At 45.3% G+C, this 21,912-nt stretch overlaps 1 protein-coding gene across 1 annotated transcript in view; it reads right to left on the reverse strand.

Annotated features, from left to right (window-relative positions):
- Positions 1 to 219: 219 nt before the first annotated feature.
- Positions 220 to 21,912, reverse strand: part of Ndufa9 (NADH:ubiquinone oxidoreductase subunit A9) — a 27,953-nt gene continuing 6,260 nt past the window's right edge. The window contains exons 4-11 of the mRNA XM_031383491.1: positions 21,222 to 21,313; positions 19,674 to 19,815; positions 15,549 to 15,651; positions 13,879 to 13,946; positions 11,893 to 11,969; positions 7,053 to 7,148; positions 3,280 to 3,346; positions 220 to 469 (exon numbers count right to left, since the gene is read on the reverse strand). Coding sequence (XP_031239351.1) covers positions 299 to 469; positions 3,280 to 3,346; positions 7,053 to 7,148; positions 11,893 to 11,969; positions 13,879 to 13,946; positions 15,549 to 15,651; positions 19,674 to 19,815; positions 21,222 to 21,313 — 816 coding nt within the window. The 3' untranslated portion in view covers positions 220 to 298. The remainder of the gene's footprint in view (positions 470 to 3,279; positions 3,347 to 7,052; positions 7,149 to 11,892; positions 11,970 to 13,878; positions 13,947 to 15,548; positions 15,652 to 19,673; positions 19,816 to 21,221; positions 21,314 to 21,912) is intronic.

Consider the following 21,912-nt stretch of genomic DNA (forward strand, 5'->3'; position numbering starts at 1 on the left):
TATACCAAACGCTCCTAGATACCCATGCACCCCCTGAGATCACAACAGTATTTTGACTTTGAGGACAGGGCCTTGGTCTAAGAATTCCAAACGCTCTAACATTTCAGTGAAGAGTTGTGTGTCTCAATATTACATCTAATTATTTAAAAGAAAATGAGGCTCAGTTCTGAATGCTGCGAGCTCTTCTCTGATCAATCAAGAAAGACACCTGCAACGGACTGACTCCTCAGATATTTAATAGAGCGAAGGTTTTGCTGTGTACAAGACCCTCTAGAGAACACAGGAGACCTGGTTGACACTAATAGTTGACTGTCTTGGCAGGCTTGGTTTCCTCGATCTCAGAAGCCAGCCAGCGGTAAGTGCGATGTCGCCGTAGCACCTCAATGGACTTGAGCTCCAGTGGTGTGGGCTGAATGCCAAGATCTTCCAGGCCAGGCAGGTCGGTCGGCATCACATCTGAGATATGCATCTGTGACAAAGGGCCACAGAGGATGCTGAAACAGAGTGCCACCCCCAGACCCCCACATCCCAAGCTGGCCTGAGGCTCAACACTAAGGCAAGTGTCATCAGAGACCCCATGACAATCTTTGATTCTGGAACTCATAAAAGCAGAACAAATAGAGAAGATCATCAAAGACCTGAGGTAGGTCTCCCATGCGCCCCAGGACCACAGGACAGCAACCCTGGAAGAGCAGCTCCACAGGCACATGTATGCAGAGCTGAACCTGGTGTAGTGGGGCAGGAGCTATTTCTCTCTCCATCTAGAGATTCAGATAAGAGCTAAGGCAGGAGTCCACCTCTGCACCCCCATTTTCTTATGCTGGGTCCCTGGGCTCTTAGCTTTCTATTTCAGTTTTCACTTTTTGGTCTGGTTTGGTTTAGGGATTCTGACACAGTGTCTCACACTGGAACCCCTAGGAACCCATTATGTAACCCAGGCTAGCCTCAAACTTGTAGTAATGCTTCTGTCTCAGACCCACATGCTGGGACTGCAGGTGAGGACATCACGCCTGGACCCATGCACCTTTTCTGCTACAATTATACTCAACATGAATTAAGTTATGCTTACTACAAAGTCTGAGGCCAAACAATCTTGTTTAGGGAAGAATGAACAAGACAGCCTTGCTCATCAAAAAGCAAACTACCAAAGTAGATCCCTCTGTACATGGAACTAAAGCAGGTCTCGTCATGTGACCTCCACAATGAGCAACACAGAGAGAGAGGACCCCGCTGTGTTTACTGAGTGCTCTAGGGAATTCTGCAAAACAAACCCAAGCCTGTCTGCCTATTATATTTATAATTTTTCAGTCACCAAGGAAAGAGCAAGTGTCAGACAACAGGGATCACGGTCACAGAAAGGACACCATGGAAATGTGTCTGCTTTATAGGCAGCCTGTCTGTTCCCTGGGACTGTTAACAATTCTTTGCTATGCTTTGGCTCTTAGGGGACAGTTTTGCTGCATCTCATTAACAGAAAGAAAATCCACAGTTCTCAGGCTGAATGCTATCATATGTCTATTTGGCATCTTCCCAGTAAGATCTGAGTATCAGGAAACAGATAATCAATGAGACAGACAAGCACGGCCGACTTGAGAAGGCAGAGCCGGGGCTTTAGAGCTCAGCATCCTGCAGGCAGACAAGATTGGCAGCAAGAGGCTCACTGAGAGAGGAAGAGGACTGCTGTCTGCAGGCAGAGGAGAGTTAGTTATGCACTCTGCTGTTAGTCCGTAGCAAAGTTTCAGTATTACTAGAAGCATGCTCCTAATGCTGAACAGGCAGGCAGGAAGTAGGAGTAGCCTGACCTGGCATCTACTGAGGGTTGCTGAGGGTCTACCCCTTTACCATCTAACACCGAAGCCATTTAGTCAAGCATAATTCAAATCGCACTTCAGTGAACTAGAATTACGTATAGCTCAAATCTGATGTCTGCAGTTATGGTAGCCATGTATCAAGTCCTCCGCCTCACACACTGCTCCTGGCAATGTGCTGGTACAGATGCAGGCCACCCTGAGCACTGCAGGAAGTCCTGTGGGGGCAATGCTGGCTTAGGAACCCAAACTGCAGAGGATCACTAGATGTCTTACATGGACAGCACAGAAGGGCCGCCACTGAGGCGAGAGTTCAAGGACAGAAGGCAAGCTTGCAACGGCAGGGCAGGGCATAGGCCTTTGGTCCCTACACGGGAGAGGCCAAGTAAAGATCAGCACACGTTCAAAGTCAGCTTGGGCTGTACAGTGAAGATAGCAAGACCCCATCTCAGAATAAAACAGAAAAGCACCTGGTAAGATTTAAAAGAAAAAAAAATAGCTTGCAGTTCTATTTATAACATGTTACTATGCCTGCATAGTTTGACATAAAACAATTGAAGACTGCAGCATGACCTCCAGCAGCAGCAGCTGCTCCTGGGATGAATGTAATTTATAAACAGAAATGAGAATGGCTGAGGCTGTGACCTCCATCAGAACAGAGAGCAACCAGGAGGAGAGGGCAGCAGGAACAGGGCCTCCAGCACAGCCCAGTTTGAGAGGGGAAAGGCAGAGAACAGTTTGGGCCAGGCACAGGCGCTAAGACACCACTTCAAAAAGAAGAAACATGGCCCCTCAACAAATGCTGCTCACAGCAGGAGTGAGATGAGGTCAGAAAACTGTCAGAGAGGTGGCAGCATGGGGTCACGGGTAGCCTTGGAAAGTGCAGTTCCAGGACAGAGGAGGATACAGTGTGATTGAAATGGATTAAATGAAGAGGGAGGCAAGAATCTGTTGGGATCCCATACAGACAGTTCTTCAGTGGTTAGCATATGAAGGGAAAACCAGGTATGGTTGAATACACATGTAATCCCAGCATTTAGAAGCAGAGGCAGACGGGTTAGGAATCCACGGGCACCTTCACCTATAGAGTGGGTTTGTGGCCAGCCTGGCCTAGAGACCCTGTCTTAAAATAACAACAGAACCCAAAATAGTTGTAAGGGAACACAACAAACAGCAAAATGGCCAGAGGGAGCGGAAGGAGAGCCTGGTCTCAGTAAGGAAAGGGGGACTGTTAGGTATGTCTGAGTGCTAACAAGGATCATCTCACAGGGAGAATAGACTAAGACGGTAAGACAGTGTGAGAATGAATGTGTGTGAGTCAAAAGCAGACCAGAAGAGCTAGCCTCAGCCAGGAGAACTACCCCACACAGAGAAGCCCTGCAACCATCCAAGCCAGCCAACCAAACTAATCTGACTTCTCCTCCTCCTCCGCAGCTCTGCCTGGTGAGAGGCTTGCTATGCCCAAACTTACCCGCTCCACCTTGTCCTTTGTTGTCCAGGGCTCAAATGGACTCAGCCCAAAGAGTCTGCCAATCCAGCTGCAAAGAAAGCATATAAGGAACCTGTGAGAGGGGTCTGGGCTGGGTTTCACCAACTGCACCCCCAGGAAAAGAGGGACTGCTGCACACGAGAACTCGCTAAGTCTGTCATTGTGTTCTGAGAAAATAACAACTTCCTGGCTCTACTACCTGTTGTGGAGACAGATCTAACTCACCCTCCCTGCCTCCCTTTCCTGAACTTTTAAATCAGGGACTCATGTAACCCAAGTTGGCGTCAAAGTCACTAGGTAGCTGACAATGACTTTGACCTCCTAATCTTTCTGCCTCTGCCTCTCAAAAGCTAGCATGTGCCACCATGCCTCCCAAAATCTACAGCTTTCGGGATAGGGGAAGATGCTAGAAAAAAACTACAGCCCTCACAGCACAAGGAAAGGACTCTACCACTGAGCGGCACTACCACAGCCCTCCACCTAAAGCTTTTTAAAAACTATCTATCTATCTATCTATCTATCTATCTATCTATCTATCTATCTCTCTATCTATCTATCTATCTATCTACCTACCTACCTACCTACCTACCTACCTACCTTATGTACATGAGTACTCTGTAGCAGTCTTCAAACACACCAGAAGAGGGCAACAGAGCCCATTACAGATGGTTGTGAGCCACCATGTGGTTGCTAGGAATTGATCTTAGGACCTCTAGAAGAGCAGTCAGTGCTCTTTAACTGCTTGCTGAGCCATCCCCATAGCCCCAGCCTGCGGTTGAAGAACATTCTTGTTGCTAAAGTAAATCATGACAAAGAAAGCCTTAAATGTGCGCAAAGTCTCTTTAACAGCATATAAACTCCTGATTACAGTCAAGCCCTCCGACAAGCAGCTCCTGTGCTCTGGGGCCACACTAACATCAGCTGGACTATTCAACATCCTCATTGGGCTGTGTCACTGGTGTCTCCCAACCCTGCCCTAACTCCTACCTCCATGTGCAACACAGACAGTGCCTCCCTGCCTCCTGGTTTCCAGCCCTCCACTGTACTAAAGCTGGTATACCAAATGATTCCATGGTTTTTGTTCTTTACACCAGTGGACTTTTCATTAGCATGCCAGTCCATAAATACTAATGGAGGGTGGTACCTTCCCTCTTCACTTCAGTCATCGGACTTCTGGCAGCCTCTACTTGGGGGCTAACACCTGGGAGCTAAGACAGATGTTCTCTGTTGACTTTGTTTGTCTTTGAAGAAGCCGCCTGAGCACGCCCACTGCCTGAGTATGCCAGCCAGCCGTCTGAAGATCTTCTGAACCTGGGGACTTTGGCACCTGAATTTTCTTTGTAGTGTAATCTAGAGACTTGTTTCCAGTTTCTCCTGTGACTATAAAAACCCTGGTTTATTCTCAGTAAAGTGGAGCCTTGATTGGGACGCAACTTGGCTTCGTGTTTTGTCTTTGCATTTCAAACCCTCTATTTCAGGTCCTTTATTCCCTCCTGGCTGAGGAGAACCCCGTTCGTGAAACTTTGGGCCGTTTCAGGAGGGGCCTTCTGTGCACCAGCATGGCACCAGGCAGACAAGCATGAGAAATAGCTCAGTAACCTCAGACTGACTGGATTTGGGTTATGCACACCTGCCTCTTCTCATGCAGTACTGATGTGCTATGCATGCACAAACTTCTCCAAACACTGGCCATAGCAACGCTGTACCCCCACCTCCGTGTGGCTACCCACATACTAACCTCTGACTGGAATTAAGTTTCTCTCTCCCTAATAACCCTCAACTTGGGGCATTTTCTTTTCAAATATATTTCCAATGCACTTGAAATGAAAACTCTGAGCCAGCCTGAAGTGGTCTAGGTGCACACACAATAAGGTGAAATTGTGCCAAGTAAGCTTTTAAGAAGAACCTATTTACCATCTTACATCTATATAAAAGTGGGCTTACATGTGACTAAAACCACTTATATTATGGAAATAAACGTATTGAAAAATGATTATTTGAACTAATCTGTCAATCAAAATAAAGAACTTCCCTAGCTAATTCTCCTTAACAACCAAACTCCTCCTTCTCTTGAGCGTCATAAAGGGATCCCCAAACAATAACTGGTACCCCAAGGGCCTTCCGGGTGTGGCAGCCATCTCTATTATCAGCATGCCCTCTAACTGGTGCTACTGCTTCGCTTAGAATAGCTTTGTTGTTACTTTTGCAAAGTGAACCCTTATTTTCAACTCCTCGGACAAGAGGCCAAGAAACACCTAGTCCAACTGCTCTCTAACAGTTCTAGATACTACATATAGGCATAGGAACAAAAGAGTACATTCTCTTCTTCAAACACACGTTTATGTCTCCCCTTCCTAGGCAAGGACTATGTAGCTCAGCCAAGCTCAGCCATGGAATGCTTGTCTAACTTGTAAGAGACTCAGGGTCTGATCTAGCACCACCAACAAACCAACAAAATCTGTAAAAAGGTCAGGTGCAGTGGTCCACACCTGTGATTTCAGAACGGGCATGGGCAGGGGCAGCGGCAGGAGCATTGTTTTAAATTCAGACAGCTTCATCTACACAGCAAGTTTCAACCTAGCATGCTACCTGCAGCCAGTTCCAGTGCAGTTGGGGCTACTCAGAGTAAAACACACAAAACTACTTCTTTTCCTCTTGACCTCTCCAGTGTCTGGAAAGCCCTGCGCTCAGCAGTCCTCATCTCTGGCTCACCCTGGAGTGGGGGGCTCCTCTGTCCACACTCTATCCTTGTCTATTAAATACGGAAGTCACAGGGAGTGTTTAACGAATGAAAGAAAGACCACTGAAGGAGAACACTCTCCATAAACAACCTCCACCATGTTGTGCTATGGGTTTTGTTGTTTAAGGGTTTTGTCTTGGTTTGGTTTGGGTGCTGGGGGTTAAAGGTGGGGCTTTGAGTGTGCTAAGCACACACAGCTGAGCTACACACCTACAGCCTACAGACCACAAGCTACAGAAATGTTTGCTCTAGTATCTTAGGTGCCTAGAACACTGCCTGAGAAATGGAAAGCAGCCGATAATGGGGACTGACTGAGTTCAGGACTTCACACTTCCCAGGCAAGGGTTTTGCCACTGAGCTACTACTATCCCCAATATGTACAAAATTTTAGTCCCCAAAGGGAAGAAGGGAAGAAAGAAGGGGTGGGGGAAGGGAAGGAGGAAAGGAGAGAGGGAGGGAAGGGGGGAGGGAGGGAAGGGGGGAGGGAAGGAGGAATGAAAAGACACAGGGCTAGGTTGAGGTCTAGGTCAGCATCCTCCTCCCCAACTACAAGAAGACTGCCTTAACACAAGAAGGGGACCTTGCCCCGTGGCTCCCTTCTTGGTGGGCAGCTGGAAACAAACAAAAGGGGAGCTGGCTGTTCCTCATACCAGCTTCCAAGCAAGATACTTCTCCAAATTAAACCCATGGTATTCACTTATTTCTTCAAGAAGCTGAGGACCAAACCCAGAGCCTCATACTGCACAAATGCCCTGCTTTGGACACAGACCCCAACCTGAGCCTAGGGTTTTAAATTCAATCTAAGAGTCACCTAAGAATGACCTATGAAAGACCTAAGAAGGTTTAGGTTTGCTTGTTAAGGCCACCTACAGTTCCTTTCTCTGCCAGCATTACAGCATCAGGAGCAGCATGATTACAAGTGTGAAGACTGGCCTTCCTGCTAACTGGGAAGGGATTAGGAACAGTATCTCCAGTCAGCCCTCTCGTGGGTACGCACAAACAGCACTGTACTCACCTATACACAAATAGTGGCAATGGGTAAGGGATGAAGGTCCTATGGGTCATGCCAAAGATGTACTTCACCAAGTGGAAGAGCAGGTACCGATTTGGCCTGGAAACCAAAACAGAGTTCTTCACATCATTTGCTCTCTACATTTTTTTTTTAAATTAACACTTTTTTTTATGAAAAAGGAAACCCACTGTAACACACACAGATAAACAAAGAAAAACCACCTGTTAACAAACCGCCAGCGAGAACCTGTTTTCCATACCCCTCCTTCTCCCTCTGTCATGTGTTTATAATGTACCCAATCATCGACCTTTTTGTTCCTTTTGAGAAGGGCTCTAGCTTGAGTTCTGGCTGGCCTCAAACAGTAATCTTCTTGCCTCAGCATTTCTTTAATATATGAGGTTAGTTTTTTTTCCATATGTTTTGGTCATTTACAACTTTCTTCCCTCTGATAGTTTCTGTCTCTTACAATGACAAACACCAAACCCATCTTCTGACCTGTGACCCTTTCCACTTAGACAGCCTCCATTTTATCTGGGACTGGGCTTTAATAATTAATCACCACTTACATTTCAACATCTACCCACTCATTTTCCTAATGCCATTTGTCTCAGAAAGATCTATAGTTGAGAGCATAATGAAGATAATTCACTACAAATCTCATTATTTAAACATTTTACAAACAAAAACACAACAAAAGACTCACTGATCAAATGGAAATGTTGGTATCAGCTGGGGAACTGTCACACAGACCCCCTCAAACTGCCTTTCAATCTCCAAAGGGTTTTCAAAGATGTATGGTTTGTCCAACAAGGGCAACGCTAAAGCAAGCTACCATGTGCAAGGTGTCTCCTCCCGAAAAGGCTCCCCAGCAACATGTCCCAGCAAGTGTGGCCAGACAAGCGGAGCCCTTGCTCACAGACACCACATCCTTCCCAGCCTGCATGTCATGCTTCACTGGGAAGAATTATGGTCAACAGACATCCTTGGCAAACCTGCCTCTGAGACTTTCTTCACTATGCTTGTCAGTTAGATCCCTACTTAGGTTAAAGTAAATATCTGCCTTCTTTAGAGAAACAAACAAGAAGAAGGATTGGAAAAAAAAAATTGCACCATCAAGAGAGAAAACTTGTGAGCTAACTGACCTCAGCCTTCTCTGTTCAGTGATTTCAAATGGATATCCGGTCTGCCTGCCTGTCCTTTTATGCTCTTTGAATTCTCCTAGGGAACTAACCGATGTGTCTTCTCTGACCTCAAAGGTTTCACCAGCTTTTCTGTAGCAAGCCATCCTTTCTGTTGGCTGATACTCTGCTCATGTTCCAGTGAGCACCCTGGTGTCTCATAGCTGACTACATCTGGACATACCCTCAACTCATCCTGTTAAGATGAAGAAATGCTTGTGTGTAAGGTGGCCAAGCCCTCCACTTGCACTCTCTCACAACTCCATTCCTAAGACTGTGTTCCTCTGACTACTCTGTTCCTGGAAACATTAACGGTCATCCCTTCACTTATCGCTCGGAACAACACACAAGACACTGCTATAGTCTAAACCCTGGTGGGCCTCTCTTGCTGTGGAATCGTCTCCCAGAACCAATCCCCTAATATGTATCTTGTCACAATGCATGTCACCGTGAGTATGGGAGTCAGGACAAACTGCAGGAGTCAAGTTGTCTCTTCCGCCCTACGGTTTCGCCAAACTCAGGCAGTCAGGCTTGGTGCTCAGTGCCCTTACCTGTAAGCCAGCCAGCCCGCCCTACTACCATCTCCTAACCACTTTTTCATTGCTTCTCCTTAGAGATGGTTACCCACTGCCTCCACGTCCTATGCTTCCAGGGAGATTCCCACCACAGGCTAACACTGGTCCTTGTCTCAAAGGTTATTAAGGTCTAGAGACACCAGAGGTCACCACACTGTCACTCTCCTTCTGCATCGTCCAGTGTCACTGTCCCTCCCTCTCCTCCAAGCTCTGCTTCACTGGGCTTTGCTTTTGGGGAATTTATGCTATATGGCTTTATTACACATGGGTGTCAAAACTAACCTATCAGCTCCACAAAAACAGAAACCTTGTCTGTATCATTCAGTATTATGGAATATTTTGTACACTATAAAATCCACCCATTTATTTATTATGTTGTGCACCCATCAGCATAATCTAGCCTTAGGATGTCTTCCTTAACCCCACCTTTATGCCCATTATGTTAACCTGGTTTTGTAAAGACTGCCCTTGAACTTTGGATTCTCCTTAGTCTCTAGAGTGCTAGCATTATAAGTGCATCACTATGCCTACCTTACATTCGCACCAGCATCAATTTGCAAGATTTCCTATTTTTCCACGTTGTCACGCTCATTTGTTATTATCTCTCTGTGATATGCTCCCTCTATGTGACTTCCATTTTCCCTTGTAACTGCAAAAGACTTCAGCCATCTTAGTATATATTTTAGCATTCATATTACCTTCCTCACTGAAATTTCTGTTTTTAATACAATGTGTACTTGCCAGCATGTATATTTGCACACCACGTGCATGCCTGCTGCGAAGGGGCCAGAAGAGGAGATGGATCCGCTGGGACTGGAGTTACAGATGGTTGTGAGCCATCACGTAAGTGCTAGAAATCAAACTCAGGTTTTCAGGAAGAATGTGCTCTTGATCACTGAGCCATCTATCCAGGCCTGGTCTTTTCAGTTTTAAATGGTATCATTTGAAATGCAAAAGTTTCAAATTCTGGCCAGTCAAACTTAATTTTTTCCTTTTATGGATTATGCTTCTGATGACATAGCTAAAAACACCTTGTTAAACCCAGGTCTAGAATATTCCACTCCAAGAAAGTATAACTCCAAGCTTGTGTTTATTTCTTCACACAGAGCAGGAGGTAAAGTCCAAGTTCTGAGTTTCCAGAGGGTCATCTGCCCTCTACGCACTCAGGTGCCTCGTTGTCAACAGTCAATCATCCATCCAGAATTATGGTTTAGAGCTGGGCATAGTGGAGTTAGAAACCCAGCAAGAGCACAGGACCTGGAGTATACTATCCTTGACTACACAGTGGGACTTAGAGCAGCCTGGCTCCCTAGGTGGCAAGACCCTAGGTCACAAGTAAGCAACAAAGGTTTGTTTCTGTACTGCTGGTTCTGGTTAATCCACCTGCCTGTTAATTCAGCACAAATTGTCTTGTTCCTTAGAGATTCAAAGCAGGCTTTATAATTGGGAAGGTCAAGGATTTAGGCTATTACCACTTTATACTTTCTTTGTAATACCATCTAAATTACAAAAGGCTGCTGGGATTTTGAAAAGATTCAATCTACAGACCAATTTAAAGACAACTGCCATCTTAACAATACTGATACTTCCAATTCATGAATTTGGAAGGTCTTATATATATTCTTTCCTTTCCTTTCACAGTGCTTTTAGGGTGCATATCTGACTAAATTTACCCAAGTATTCTATTTTTTTTCTGCTACTGTGAAATGATTTCCTCTGGTGCATGTACAGTGTGGACGAATACATTTCCATGTGAATGTACCTGCAATACACATGCGGAGGCCAGACCTCCTCTATAACTCAAGACCTAGCTTTTCGAAGCAGAGTCTGCCACTGAACCTGGAGCTCATGGACTGAGCTAGGCTGGCTAATGAGCCCAGGGATCCTCCCGATGCTGTCTTCCCAGAGCACGGGTCACAGGTCTGCTTGGCTTTTTTTCTTTTTCTTTTTCCCTGTGTGTCTGGAGACCAACTGAGGTCCTGCTGCTTGCTAGCAAACACTTAATGGGCTGAGCCATTTCCCTGGCCTATAACATCTACTTAATTCTATCTACATATTGCTTATTCGATAGTACATAAAAATTGATTTTTATATTGATCTACTTTGTGTCTTTACTGAACTTGTTTATTAACTTTCAATCATGTGTACTTGAGCAAGTGTGTGTGTGTGTGTGTGTGTGTGTGTGTGTTTTATAGGTCCTTAATCGATGGATGACAGAATAAAGTGATGTGATTAATACTACCAGATACCTGGGAGGAGTGGGGGAGTTGGCTCAGTTGGTAAAGTGTTTACCGCACAAGCATGACCTGAAATTAGATCCCCAGCACCCACATCAAATAAGAAGCTGGCACAGCAGAACACACCTGAGATGATGGGAAGTAGCGATGGGCAGATCCTTGGGCTTGTGTCCAGACAGTCTAGCTCAATGAGTGAGTTTAGGAATTAAAAGGCACATCTTCAGTGCAGACACATTCCCCTACAGTGAGTTTTGTTTTATTTTTTTAAGGCTGGGTCTTACTACATGCTTAGGGTACCCTTTTTATTTTATTTTATTTTATTTTATTTTTGTTGTTGTTTATTTGTTTTTTTGAGACAGTTTCTCTGTGTAGCCCTGGCTGTCCTGGAACTCACTCTGTAGACCAGGCTGGCCTCGAACACAGAAATCTTCCTGTCTCTACCTCCCAAGTGCTGGGATTAAAGGCGTGCACCACCACTGCCTGGCTTAGGGTACCCTTAAACTCACTATGTACTTCAGGTTGGCTTTAAACGTGTGGTGATCCTTCTGTCTCACCTTCCCAAGTGCTGGCATAACAGGTGAGAGTCATCATGTCTGGATTCCTTAAATCATTTATCAAAAAGTGGACTCCTCAGACAGGAACCCACAGACCAAGTGTTGACTGCTTTTATAGTAGTCTAGGGTAGTGATTCTCAGATTGCTAACAGAAGCATGCATACTCAGGCAGGTCGTGGATTCCCTCAACTGCTGAATGTGAGTGCCAGAAGCTCCGATTCTGTGAATGCCCTGCTGAGGAAGAACTAGTATTCTAAGCTACTATCTTTTTTCCATGAAAAGCAACTCTAGGCACTTACCCGGTGAAGGCAAAGGTTTTTCCCATGGCGTCTGGATTTTTAGCCACGCTAGCAATCCCTTTGGAAACATCTGCAACCTATACAAATCATAAGACATGTTTAGGCAGTTCTTGAACTGGGACATCAGACACAGAGAACGAGGCCTGTAACATCAGTTACCTAGGAAGATGAGGTGGAAAAATTTAGGAGAAGGTCAGCTGGGTTACACACTGAGTTCAAGGCTAGCTTGAGTAACTCAGTACAACTTGTCTTGATTTCTTTAAATTGGGGTGGTGGTACTGAGGTGAGAATGTAGCCTAAAGATAGAGTGTTAGCCTGACATTCATGCTGTGCTGTGTTCAACCCTGGGACCAAACACAAACAGACAAGCAAACGCTTAAAGAGAGAAGGAAAGGGAGGAAGACAAAGGGAGGAAGGAAAGCAGGTGCCTGTCAGATGGGATCCAACAGAAAAACAATGGCATCATGTCTTCTCAGACTCTGGAGGAAGCACCCGCCTACTCAGGCATGTGCAGGCATGTGTTCCCACAATCAGGTTCAAGGCTCAGCCAGGGCCTGTCCTAGTCAGAAGCATCATCTAGTCATCCCAAAGCCTTGACCTGGCCAGGCCATCAGCTCTCCCAACTTACACTCTTGCCCACTCTGTCCTAAGCCACCAGAACCTAGACACTGAACCATACAGAGCTCCTCAAGTTTTGCCACTCTGACTTCCACAATAGGTACTATGCACAGATTTAGACCAAGAGACCCAGAATCCACAACCAGAGTTATTTGTGGTTCTAGGGAACATCTAACAACTGTACGGAATTTTAGTTGTCACGGAGGAGCAGGGTGTGGCTGTCTCTGGTACCTCCTGACTAAAGGACAAAGTGGCTGCTTGATATCCCACAATGAAGAACTGAGGAATTATCAAGTCCCAAAGATCAGTAGTGTCACTACTAGAAAACTGCTAGTTAGTTTCTTTGTCAACATGACACAAGGTAGACTCATTGGGAAAGAAGGAACTGTAGTTGAGAAATGTCTCCATAAACTGGTCTGTAGACAAATCTGTAAGGCATTTTCTTGATTGAAGATTGATGTGAGAAGACCTAGACCATGCTGGGTGGTGCCATCAGTGGCCGGGTGGTCCTGAGGTATATGTAAAAGCAGGCTAAGGCAAGCCATAGAGAACAGTAAGCAGCATGCCTCCATGAAGCCTGCATCAGCCCCTAACTACAGACTCCTGCCCTAGCTCCCTAAGTGATGAACTTATACACTATAAAGGAAAATAAACCCTTTCTTTCCCAACTTCCTTTTGGTCATGGTGTTGTCACAGCAACAGAAATTCTAACTAAGCCAGAAACACTGGTCTAACCCAGCCCAGCCAGTATAGAACCAAACCTTCTCCTTCACCTCTGAGCTCTGGTATGTACCATCACCTCTATGTGAAACAGAGCCCCATGCCTATCAACTGACTCTGAACAGCCCAAAGCTGGATTCCGTGGCCTCTGATACACTCACTTAAAATTCTCTCCCTTTCCTAGTACTTATCGTATTGAGTAATAACTGTCATTTACCTGAGAAGAACTTGAGGACAAAAATGTTTGTCTACATATTCCCAGTAACACAGCGTCAGAACGCTGTACACATCCTGAGATGTGCTTAAGCATTTATTGAGTTAAGGCATCAGACCAGGGGAACAGGCCCGTAACCTTGGTTACCTCAGAAGATGAGGCCTGAAGTCTCAAGCTGAAGGTCTGGTTGGGCTACACACTGAGTTCAAGGCTTGCTTGGGCAACTCGGTAAACCTGCCTCAATTAAGCTTTCATAAGTGGATGGACAACTGAAGAAACTGAAAAGACATGTACTTCTTGGGTAAACTGAGGCAACTGGTTGAAGCAAGTAGACAAAGGAAAGAATGAAGTCTGTGGGTGAGAATGAATGGGGAAAACTGAACCAAACTCAAATCCAGTTACACCCTCCCTTAGCCTCCATGCAAGGTACTTACATACACTGGCTGTTTCACTGTCTTAAAGCCCAAAGAACCGAGAGGCACAGCAAGAAACCAACGGTAATCTGGAAGAAGAAATGGGAACCTGTTCTGAGAATGTCTACATAATGTTTACAATGAAAATAATGTAACAAATAAAGCAGACTCTGGGGGTTCTGGACTTAAGAAATATGTAAGTAAAAAGGGGGCTGGGTTGAAACAGCTCATAATCAACAGAAGACAGACAGACAGACAGACAGACAAAAGGGGCAGGGTTGTGATGCTCATAAATAAGTAGATAGATAAATAGGGGCTGGGTTGTAATGGCACACACCTTGACCCCTGCACTTGGGAAGCAGATGGGATCTGAGTTCCAGGCCAGCCTGGTCCACACAGTGTTACCTCACCTGTTTCAGCAAAGGGTTTAGGGTGCTTCCTGAGTATGGATGCAAAGTGACAGCTGCCTCACTTTCCCACCGCCATGTCTTCCCCACCACAGTGAACTGTAGTCCCACAAATGTCAGCCAACATAACCCCACTTCACCAAGGTGCTTTCTGCCAGGTGTTCAGTCCCAGTAATGAGAGCAGTGGCCGGTCCAGCTTCTGCCTGTCCACATCTCTCTGGTGCCTGCCAAGCTCTTCTTGCCTGCCCACTGCCCAGTCCAGAGCTGCCCCTACCTCTCCGGTACTGGGTCAGCATTTCACCTCTCTAGACGTAGGTCTGTCTCAGTCTGTTCAGTTTGTCACAACAAAATACCAGACTCAATAGCTTAAAATCCCAAATTGTATTTTCTTGAAGTCCTGGTGGCTGGAAAATCCAAAGCCAGGTGTCAGTGGTGAGCCTCTCTTTCTGGCCTGTAGATGGCCATCTTCTTCCTGTGCCCACAGGTGCCTACATCAGTGTGTGCACATGGAGACTTCTCTCCTTGTAAGGCCACCAACCCCATCAACTAGCTCCTAACTCTTACAAGGTCAGGTAGCTTCAAAGACCTCCAAACCCCCTCATCCACGAATCAGGAGTCAAAACTTCAACATAAAAAGAACTAGCAGGTGATGAACTCTATATTATATATTGTATATCACAATTGTAAAAACAAAGTGGAAGTGAATACAGATTTCTAGATGGCACAATCAAGACGGTGATACAGGGAAACAGCAAAACTGCATGAACAAATGGGTACAGCCAAACAAAGGAATACTATTCAGCTACACAAGGAGACAAATCCCTGAGAGTCAGGGACAAATCCTGAATGCATATAAGGGAAAGAAGTCAATTTTGAAAATGCTACAATTACCAAATAAAAAGATCAGTGGTTTGCAGGTGTCTGGGATGGGGGTAGGGAAGGATTTGTAGAACTCAAGGGACTTGTTAATATCTTGCCAAGGACACTGAGTTACTGAGGTTTAAACTTGAAGTCTCTGGCCCTGAAGTCCATGCTCTGGGACAAGCATGACCACTGCTGAAACTGCACAGCCTCTCCGAAAATCCCTAGACACATCTAGCTGGACCTTCATCTCCCAGAAGCAGAAAGAACTCTTGCTGGTGATGAAAACAAAACCCTAAAGGGGAGAGGCAACTGAACGGGAAAGAGACTGTCTGAAAGTTCCAAGGGCACTGCCCACTGATGCTCAGCTCAAACTGGGTTAGGCCGCCAGCAGGCCTCTCTTCTGGGAAGAAAGATACATACTCGCAAAGTGATTGAGGAACCTGTCCTCCCTTCCGAACATGTCAGATGGCCGGATGATGGTGGCTTCAGGAAACACATTTCTCACTTCCTTCTCTCCCACCGCCTAAACCACAAATAAAGCAGTCTCAGTTCCACAGCGAGTGTACAGGGCTTCCCCACCCCCACCATCACATCCTATAGTGCCAGGGTCCTACTTTCATTAGGTAACCATAATTTTGGAAGATAATCATATTAGTCATAAAACACACAAACACATACAAACACATACATGAGAAAAAACAAACACCCCACACCCAGAACTTCTATTGAGGCTCTTTCCTGCAGGATATTTGATCATACTATGAACCCCTGGAAAAACCTGTCTCTAGTTGTGGTGTGGCTCAGCCCTAGTACACACCTTTAATCTAAGAGCTTTCTGTTTATTGTAAACATGATCAAATAAAGTAAACCATACAAGAGTTGGAGCAAGCAACTAGTTGACAGGAAGTGAACATAGGAAAAGACCATAGAGACTGAGAGAAAGTCAGGAGGATGGATAGAGACACACAGGAAGTCTATTTCTGGAGAGACATTTAGTTTGAGACAGTGTGGAGAAGGAGGAGCTCTTCTGGGATGACGGCTGAGAAGGAAGGTCAGCTGGGGGCTTTGTCTGCCTCCCTAAGGTAGCAGCTTTCACCCCAGCATCTGTCTCTCCAGCCTTCATTTAGTAAAATCACACGATTGAGATTTTGTTTTAAAACAACAGTTCTTCCTATTCTTATGCTAGGGAGCCTCATAATGAAGGGGAAACTGGAGTGTGGTTTCTCCAACTGGATTCTCTGCCTTGTGTCAGGAACCTAGCAGCCTACCACAGGAGTCAGTGAAGTGGCAGTGGCAGCAGCCTCCTTCACTGTCTACAGAATCTGCCTCTTCCTATTCACTAACTCCTTCCCTCAATGTAAACGAGGAAGAGCCTCCACCCTCCTGCCTCCTCTCACCCTTTCCCTAGAAAGACCAAGCTAGAGAGAACTAGGCCCAGCCTTGCTGACCACCACCAAGTGCCAGCTCACATTTCACTCACTCTGACTCTGGATTCTGTTTCAACAAATACAGTATCTGATCTGAAACTGTTTTTGATAAGATCACTGATATCAACAGATCTGACACTGCAGTTCTCTTGGCTGTTCAAAAACACAATACCTTGTCCTGCCCCTGATGCTGGTTTCTGTAACACTGATTTCTTCTGGCTTCTTGTCAACCACACAGATCCACCACTGCTCAATCCTGGCAAGCTTTGGTATCTGCAAGTGTCCCTCCTCTGCCACACTGGAAGCATTTGCATGCCTCTGTCCCATTCACAGCTCTCTTCTCAGTCAGCCTGTTTACTCCCTGGGCCATCCATACCTTCCTGTTCTTCTGATTAACCGATTCTGCTCACTCTCAACTTCTATCTCCAGCATAGATCTCTCTTCTGAGCTCCAGGGTCATCAACCCTGAACAACTGGAACAATATTGAAATCTAAGTTCAAAACTGGGCCACTCTCTCAAGTAAAACAATGCCTCTTAATCTGTGCTGAGTTTGGAACAGCCTAAAGAGAGCAGAATGGACACAACACTGGCAAAGTATCATGTGCTCTTAAGCCTGCCAAGAAGCTGGCTCTAAAGCAGGGCTGACCTCCGCCCACTGAGACACAAGGTTGATGTCAAATTTCTTTCAAAAACCCCATCCAGTGTCAGGCTGGATGGACCCCTTGTTCTCTAATGGGAGATGCTAAAGGTGTAAAAGCATTGTGTCCTTAAGAACAGCTGGAGGATAAAGCATTTCCTACAGAAATGACTTCTGTTCTTCTCATGGTATACAAATGTCCTGCAGTGGGATGAGCAGGCAGAAGCTCATCCACAGAGCACTCTCTGCTCTGACTGGAACTCCTGTGCGACTAGGAAGCCCCCCACCCCCTAGAGTTACTTCTGCTGAAGAGCACGAGAGTTCAACAATGATGTACCTGCAGCTGTTTGTCCTTGTACTTGAAAGCCTCCCTTGAAGGTTGTTCTGCTCCATGGAGGGCTCAAGTGTGATCAGGAATCCCAGCTCTCCCCAGGGTGCCCTGGTTTGATGTTACTCTTGCTTCCCTTCTCCTTTGGGCTGCCCCGCTCATCCAGCTGGACTGTGAGCACCTGACCAAATGACACTGACCTCCACCTGCTGCTTCCCTCTGTCCACCAACTGCTTGTACTTTTGCTTGTGTATGCTTAATAAACTCATCCATACAAACAAAAAGCACAGCTTTCACAGATCATTCTCTAGATGATACAAAAAATGATTAAAAAAAATACTGACACCCAAATCCCACCCTCAAAGATTCTACTTGATTTGGTCTACAGACTGGCCTTTGGAGTTCTGAAAGTCTCAGTGATTCTAAGATACTCAAGTATCTTACAGTACCACCTGCACACACACACACACACACACACACACACACACACACACACATACACACATACACACACACAGAGATGGCTTAAAGAGAAGGGCTGGCCAGCTTTGCTATCTCTCCTTCTCAATACTACGTGCCTGCCCCCTTATAACAACCGTGACATCTAGGTGACTCAGTGTATTCTAAAGCAGCCATGCTAGGTTCAGGTTCACTCCTACTGTTTTCTCCAATGTAATATTTGAGTATGTGGCTGGATATGCTAGAAGCCACTCCTGCAACTATGGGAGGAAGTCAGAGTTGAGAAAAGGCCTTGAAACAAGCTATAGGCTTGACAAATGTTGGCACCAATCATAGCTAAGATTCCCTGGTGCTGGTTTTAGATATATGAACCTATACATTTCCTTTATGTTTTCATCTAATTTCCTTTTTTTTAAAAAAAAAATAATGTATTATTTTTTAAATTCTGTGTACATGTGTATGTTTAGATTCAGGTTTATGCAAACAAGTGCAGTGCTCAGGAAGGCCAGAAGATGGTATCAGACTCTTTGGAACTGGAGTTACAGGCAGTGGTCAGCTATCTAATGGGAACTCAGATCCTCTGCAAGTACAGTACACGCTTTTAACTGCCTGGCAATCTCTACAGCCCCTTACATTCAGTTTTCTGATGTTAGCAATTAAATGTTACTAGCCACACGTGTGGCTCACTTCCACCACCCCACCATTCCCTATTCCTTTGGGACATTTTGCTCCTCTGCAATGCTTCCTGGAGCCAGGATCATTTTCCCTGGTAGACTACAAACTTAATGTAGGCTAGGATCAGGTCTGTTTGATAAACAACTATATGCTTAGAATCTAACACAATTTTCAACATATAACTGGTGCTTAATGGTTTTTTCAGTAAACATATGCGAGGGGTCAAAAACCCAAAGTCATTATCAGAAACGCTGTTGTCCTTGTCAGGATTACTCAAGGCAAGTTCATTGTGGCAGAGACAAATGCTGATGAGCAGACCCAGACACTAATGAGCCTGGACAAAGACACTTTAGGTCCTAGATGTACTCTGAGTCACAGTGGCCAATCTCAGACTCCAGTGGAGTTTGCAAGAGAAAAAGATGAACCATGCAAAGAGCATTTTCACTAGCTCTTCCTGTCATTCCCAGCCTTCACATTGCCCAGGTGGGACTGGCAGACACCTGTGACCACAGAAGGCTTGAGAAGGAAAGAGGGTCCTAGAATCACAGTAGGTAACACAGGCATGTCTCCTTTGGCAGGAATCAAGCTCTACATTTCCTGGTGTTTCCTGTGCACCTCCTAACATATCTCCCCACAACCTTAACTATCTGTAGGCAGGTAAAATGACCTATGCATATTTGAACCCTTCGACAGACCACTCAATCAAAATGTCCCAACATGTGTGCAAAGGCTAGAGCCTTGGCTCAGGGATAAAGTGCTTGGCTATGTATGAAGGCCAAAGCCCCATGTTCAGTTCCCAACATCAAAAACCAAACAAATCAAAACCACAACACTAGTACACCTGTTCTGAAAGGACAACAAAAAAACATCTGACTTCTCAACACATGGTGGAGAAAACCTTCTTACCCCTGTCAAGGTCTAAAGTATTTCCCCAGCCCTGGGGAGCACCTGCTGAGTCCCTGGTACTAACCTCACTTGCCCAGCCCTGGGGAGCACCTGCTGAGTCCCTGGTACTAACCTTGCTCCTCAAGGACTTAGAAGTACTCTTCATACTGGCATTCAGATGTGAAACATGAATGAATCTCTCAACCCCAGCTTCCTTGGACGCCTGAGCTATTGCTCGAGGAATATTCACAAAAATATCCTCAAAATCAAAGTTTCTGGAAGAAAAAGGGCATGGGGGAAGCAGTAAAGAATTCAAGAAGATTCATGAGTACTCTGTACTACTTTGGTTTTCATGACAGTACTAGAATTTATAACAGTTAACTTTTTAAATAGTAATGCCTTAACTCTAAGCCAAAAGTAATTTTTTCCTAAGGCTTCCAGGCCTGCTCATTGTCAATACACTTAGTTGAAGCTTACTCCAAGTTATAAAGCCAGCATAGAAAGTTCTTTATGTTCTCAAGGTAGCTTGTGACCAAGGCACTTCAAGAAAACTGACTATTCTGGCTAGAGGGAAGTATTGGGGTTAGAAAGGGACTCATGGAACTTTGTTCCCCTAAAGAGAAAAAAAAATCTGTATGGCAGGGCCTGGTGGCACAGACCTATAATGCTGCCTACTTGGGAAGCTGAGACAGGGAGCTCACAAGATCAAAGCAAGCCTGGACCATAGAGTGAGCTTAAGACCAACTAACTGTGCAAATGGGCAACTTAGTGAGACCTCTGCTCAAACTTAAGAAATGTGGGACTAGGGATATAGCTCAGTGGTAGAACTCATGCCTGCCATGAGTAAGGCCCTAAGTTCAGTCTTTAGAATGGGAAACAATGAGGGAGAGAGAGAGGGGAGGAGGGAGGGAAGGATGAAGGGAAGGAAGGAGGGAGCTTAGCCACAATTCAACCCTAACATTAGCTAAATGATTACTCTGCACAAGCCACTGTGTTAGTCCCCACAGAAGACATAAAGCTGAAAAGGACACTGTATGTCATCAAAGCTTTTAAACTATTTAATGAAACAGGGGTACTAAAATAAATCTAAGTCAGACATTTAATAGATGCTAAAGGGGAAAAAGATGTAAACAAAGGGCTGTAAAAATATAAGCTTAAACATTATTTATGTAGGTCAGTGTGGCAGCCACATCTATGATTACAGTACTTGCAAGGTGGAGGAAGGAGAACTGTAAGTCTAATAGGGTCACCCTGGGACACATAAGATCCGATCTCAAAAGATAATAATAAAAACCTTTAAAAAGACAATAAATCATTATTTATTAATAATCCCCATAAAAACTAGACAACATTCAAATAAGTACTTACACCATCTTCAATTCACTATGCGGAGAGGCAATTCAAAACACTGGTGAAGAGTGGGGCAAGCAAATCCTGCATCTTGGCTCCACCCCACATGACAGGTTCAAGCAGAATCAATACTGGTCACTGCCAAACCCACAGCACCAACCACACTGCCAGGATGTAACACACCGCTAACATCCACTACGCTGTGCCAGTGAACCTACTTACCCACTACTGGGTACTGACCAAAATGACACTAAAACTGAACCCCTAGCACCAGAAGATCCTGTGAATGTTGCTGAACCATAGGGCTCAGCAGAAAAGGCATGGGACTTACCTGGTTTCCCACTCCCGCCCAATAAGATTGATGACCACATTGCTGTGCTGCACGGCTTTCCTGATAGAATCTTTGTCTCGTGCATCCCATTCCTACAACAGCAGAGACCAGTCAGAGTAAACATAGGGCGCATCTCAGCACTGAAGCACCTTTCAGAATAGTCATCCATGGTAGTTCAAACAAGGGGCCATTTCACAGACTCACTCACTTAACAAGCAAAGCTGACTGCTCACTCCCTAACTCCCCTGAGACATGTCACTGTCACTCATGATATCAAATGTCAGAAAAGAGGCAGGTCGTGTTTAACGGCATATAGTTAGTGGGCCATCCTTGGTCTTCTGAGGCCCAAGCTGACATCCAGCTCATTATGGAGCCACTGATGGAGGTGCAGTAATTCTGTCCCCAGTGCATAAAGAAGCAAGTAGGACGTGGGAGGTGAGCGAAGCTTCCAGCAGCCACCAGTGGAAATAACCAAAAGGAGCAGCATTCCACTAGGGAACTCGGGCTAGCTCCTGATTTCTCCTCAATTCTTTCCCTCATTCATTCATTTATTTATTTATTTTTCATTCATTGTATCGCTAGGAATGTAACCCAGGTACAACAAGCATTTTACTAACTGTACTATACACCTCCAGCCCCTAATACTCTATAATATCAGTTCTGTGTTAAAGACACAAAACCAAGAATTAAA

This window comes from Mastomys coucha, unplaced genomic scaffold, assembly GCF_008632895.1.
Source record: "Mastomys coucha isolate ucsf_1 unplaced genomic scaffold, UCSF_Mcou_1 pScaffold20, whole genome shotgun sequence".
NCBI classification, from domain to species: domain Eukaryota; kingdom Metazoa; phylum Chordata; class Mammalia; order Rodentia; family Muridae; genus Mastomys; species Mastomys coucha.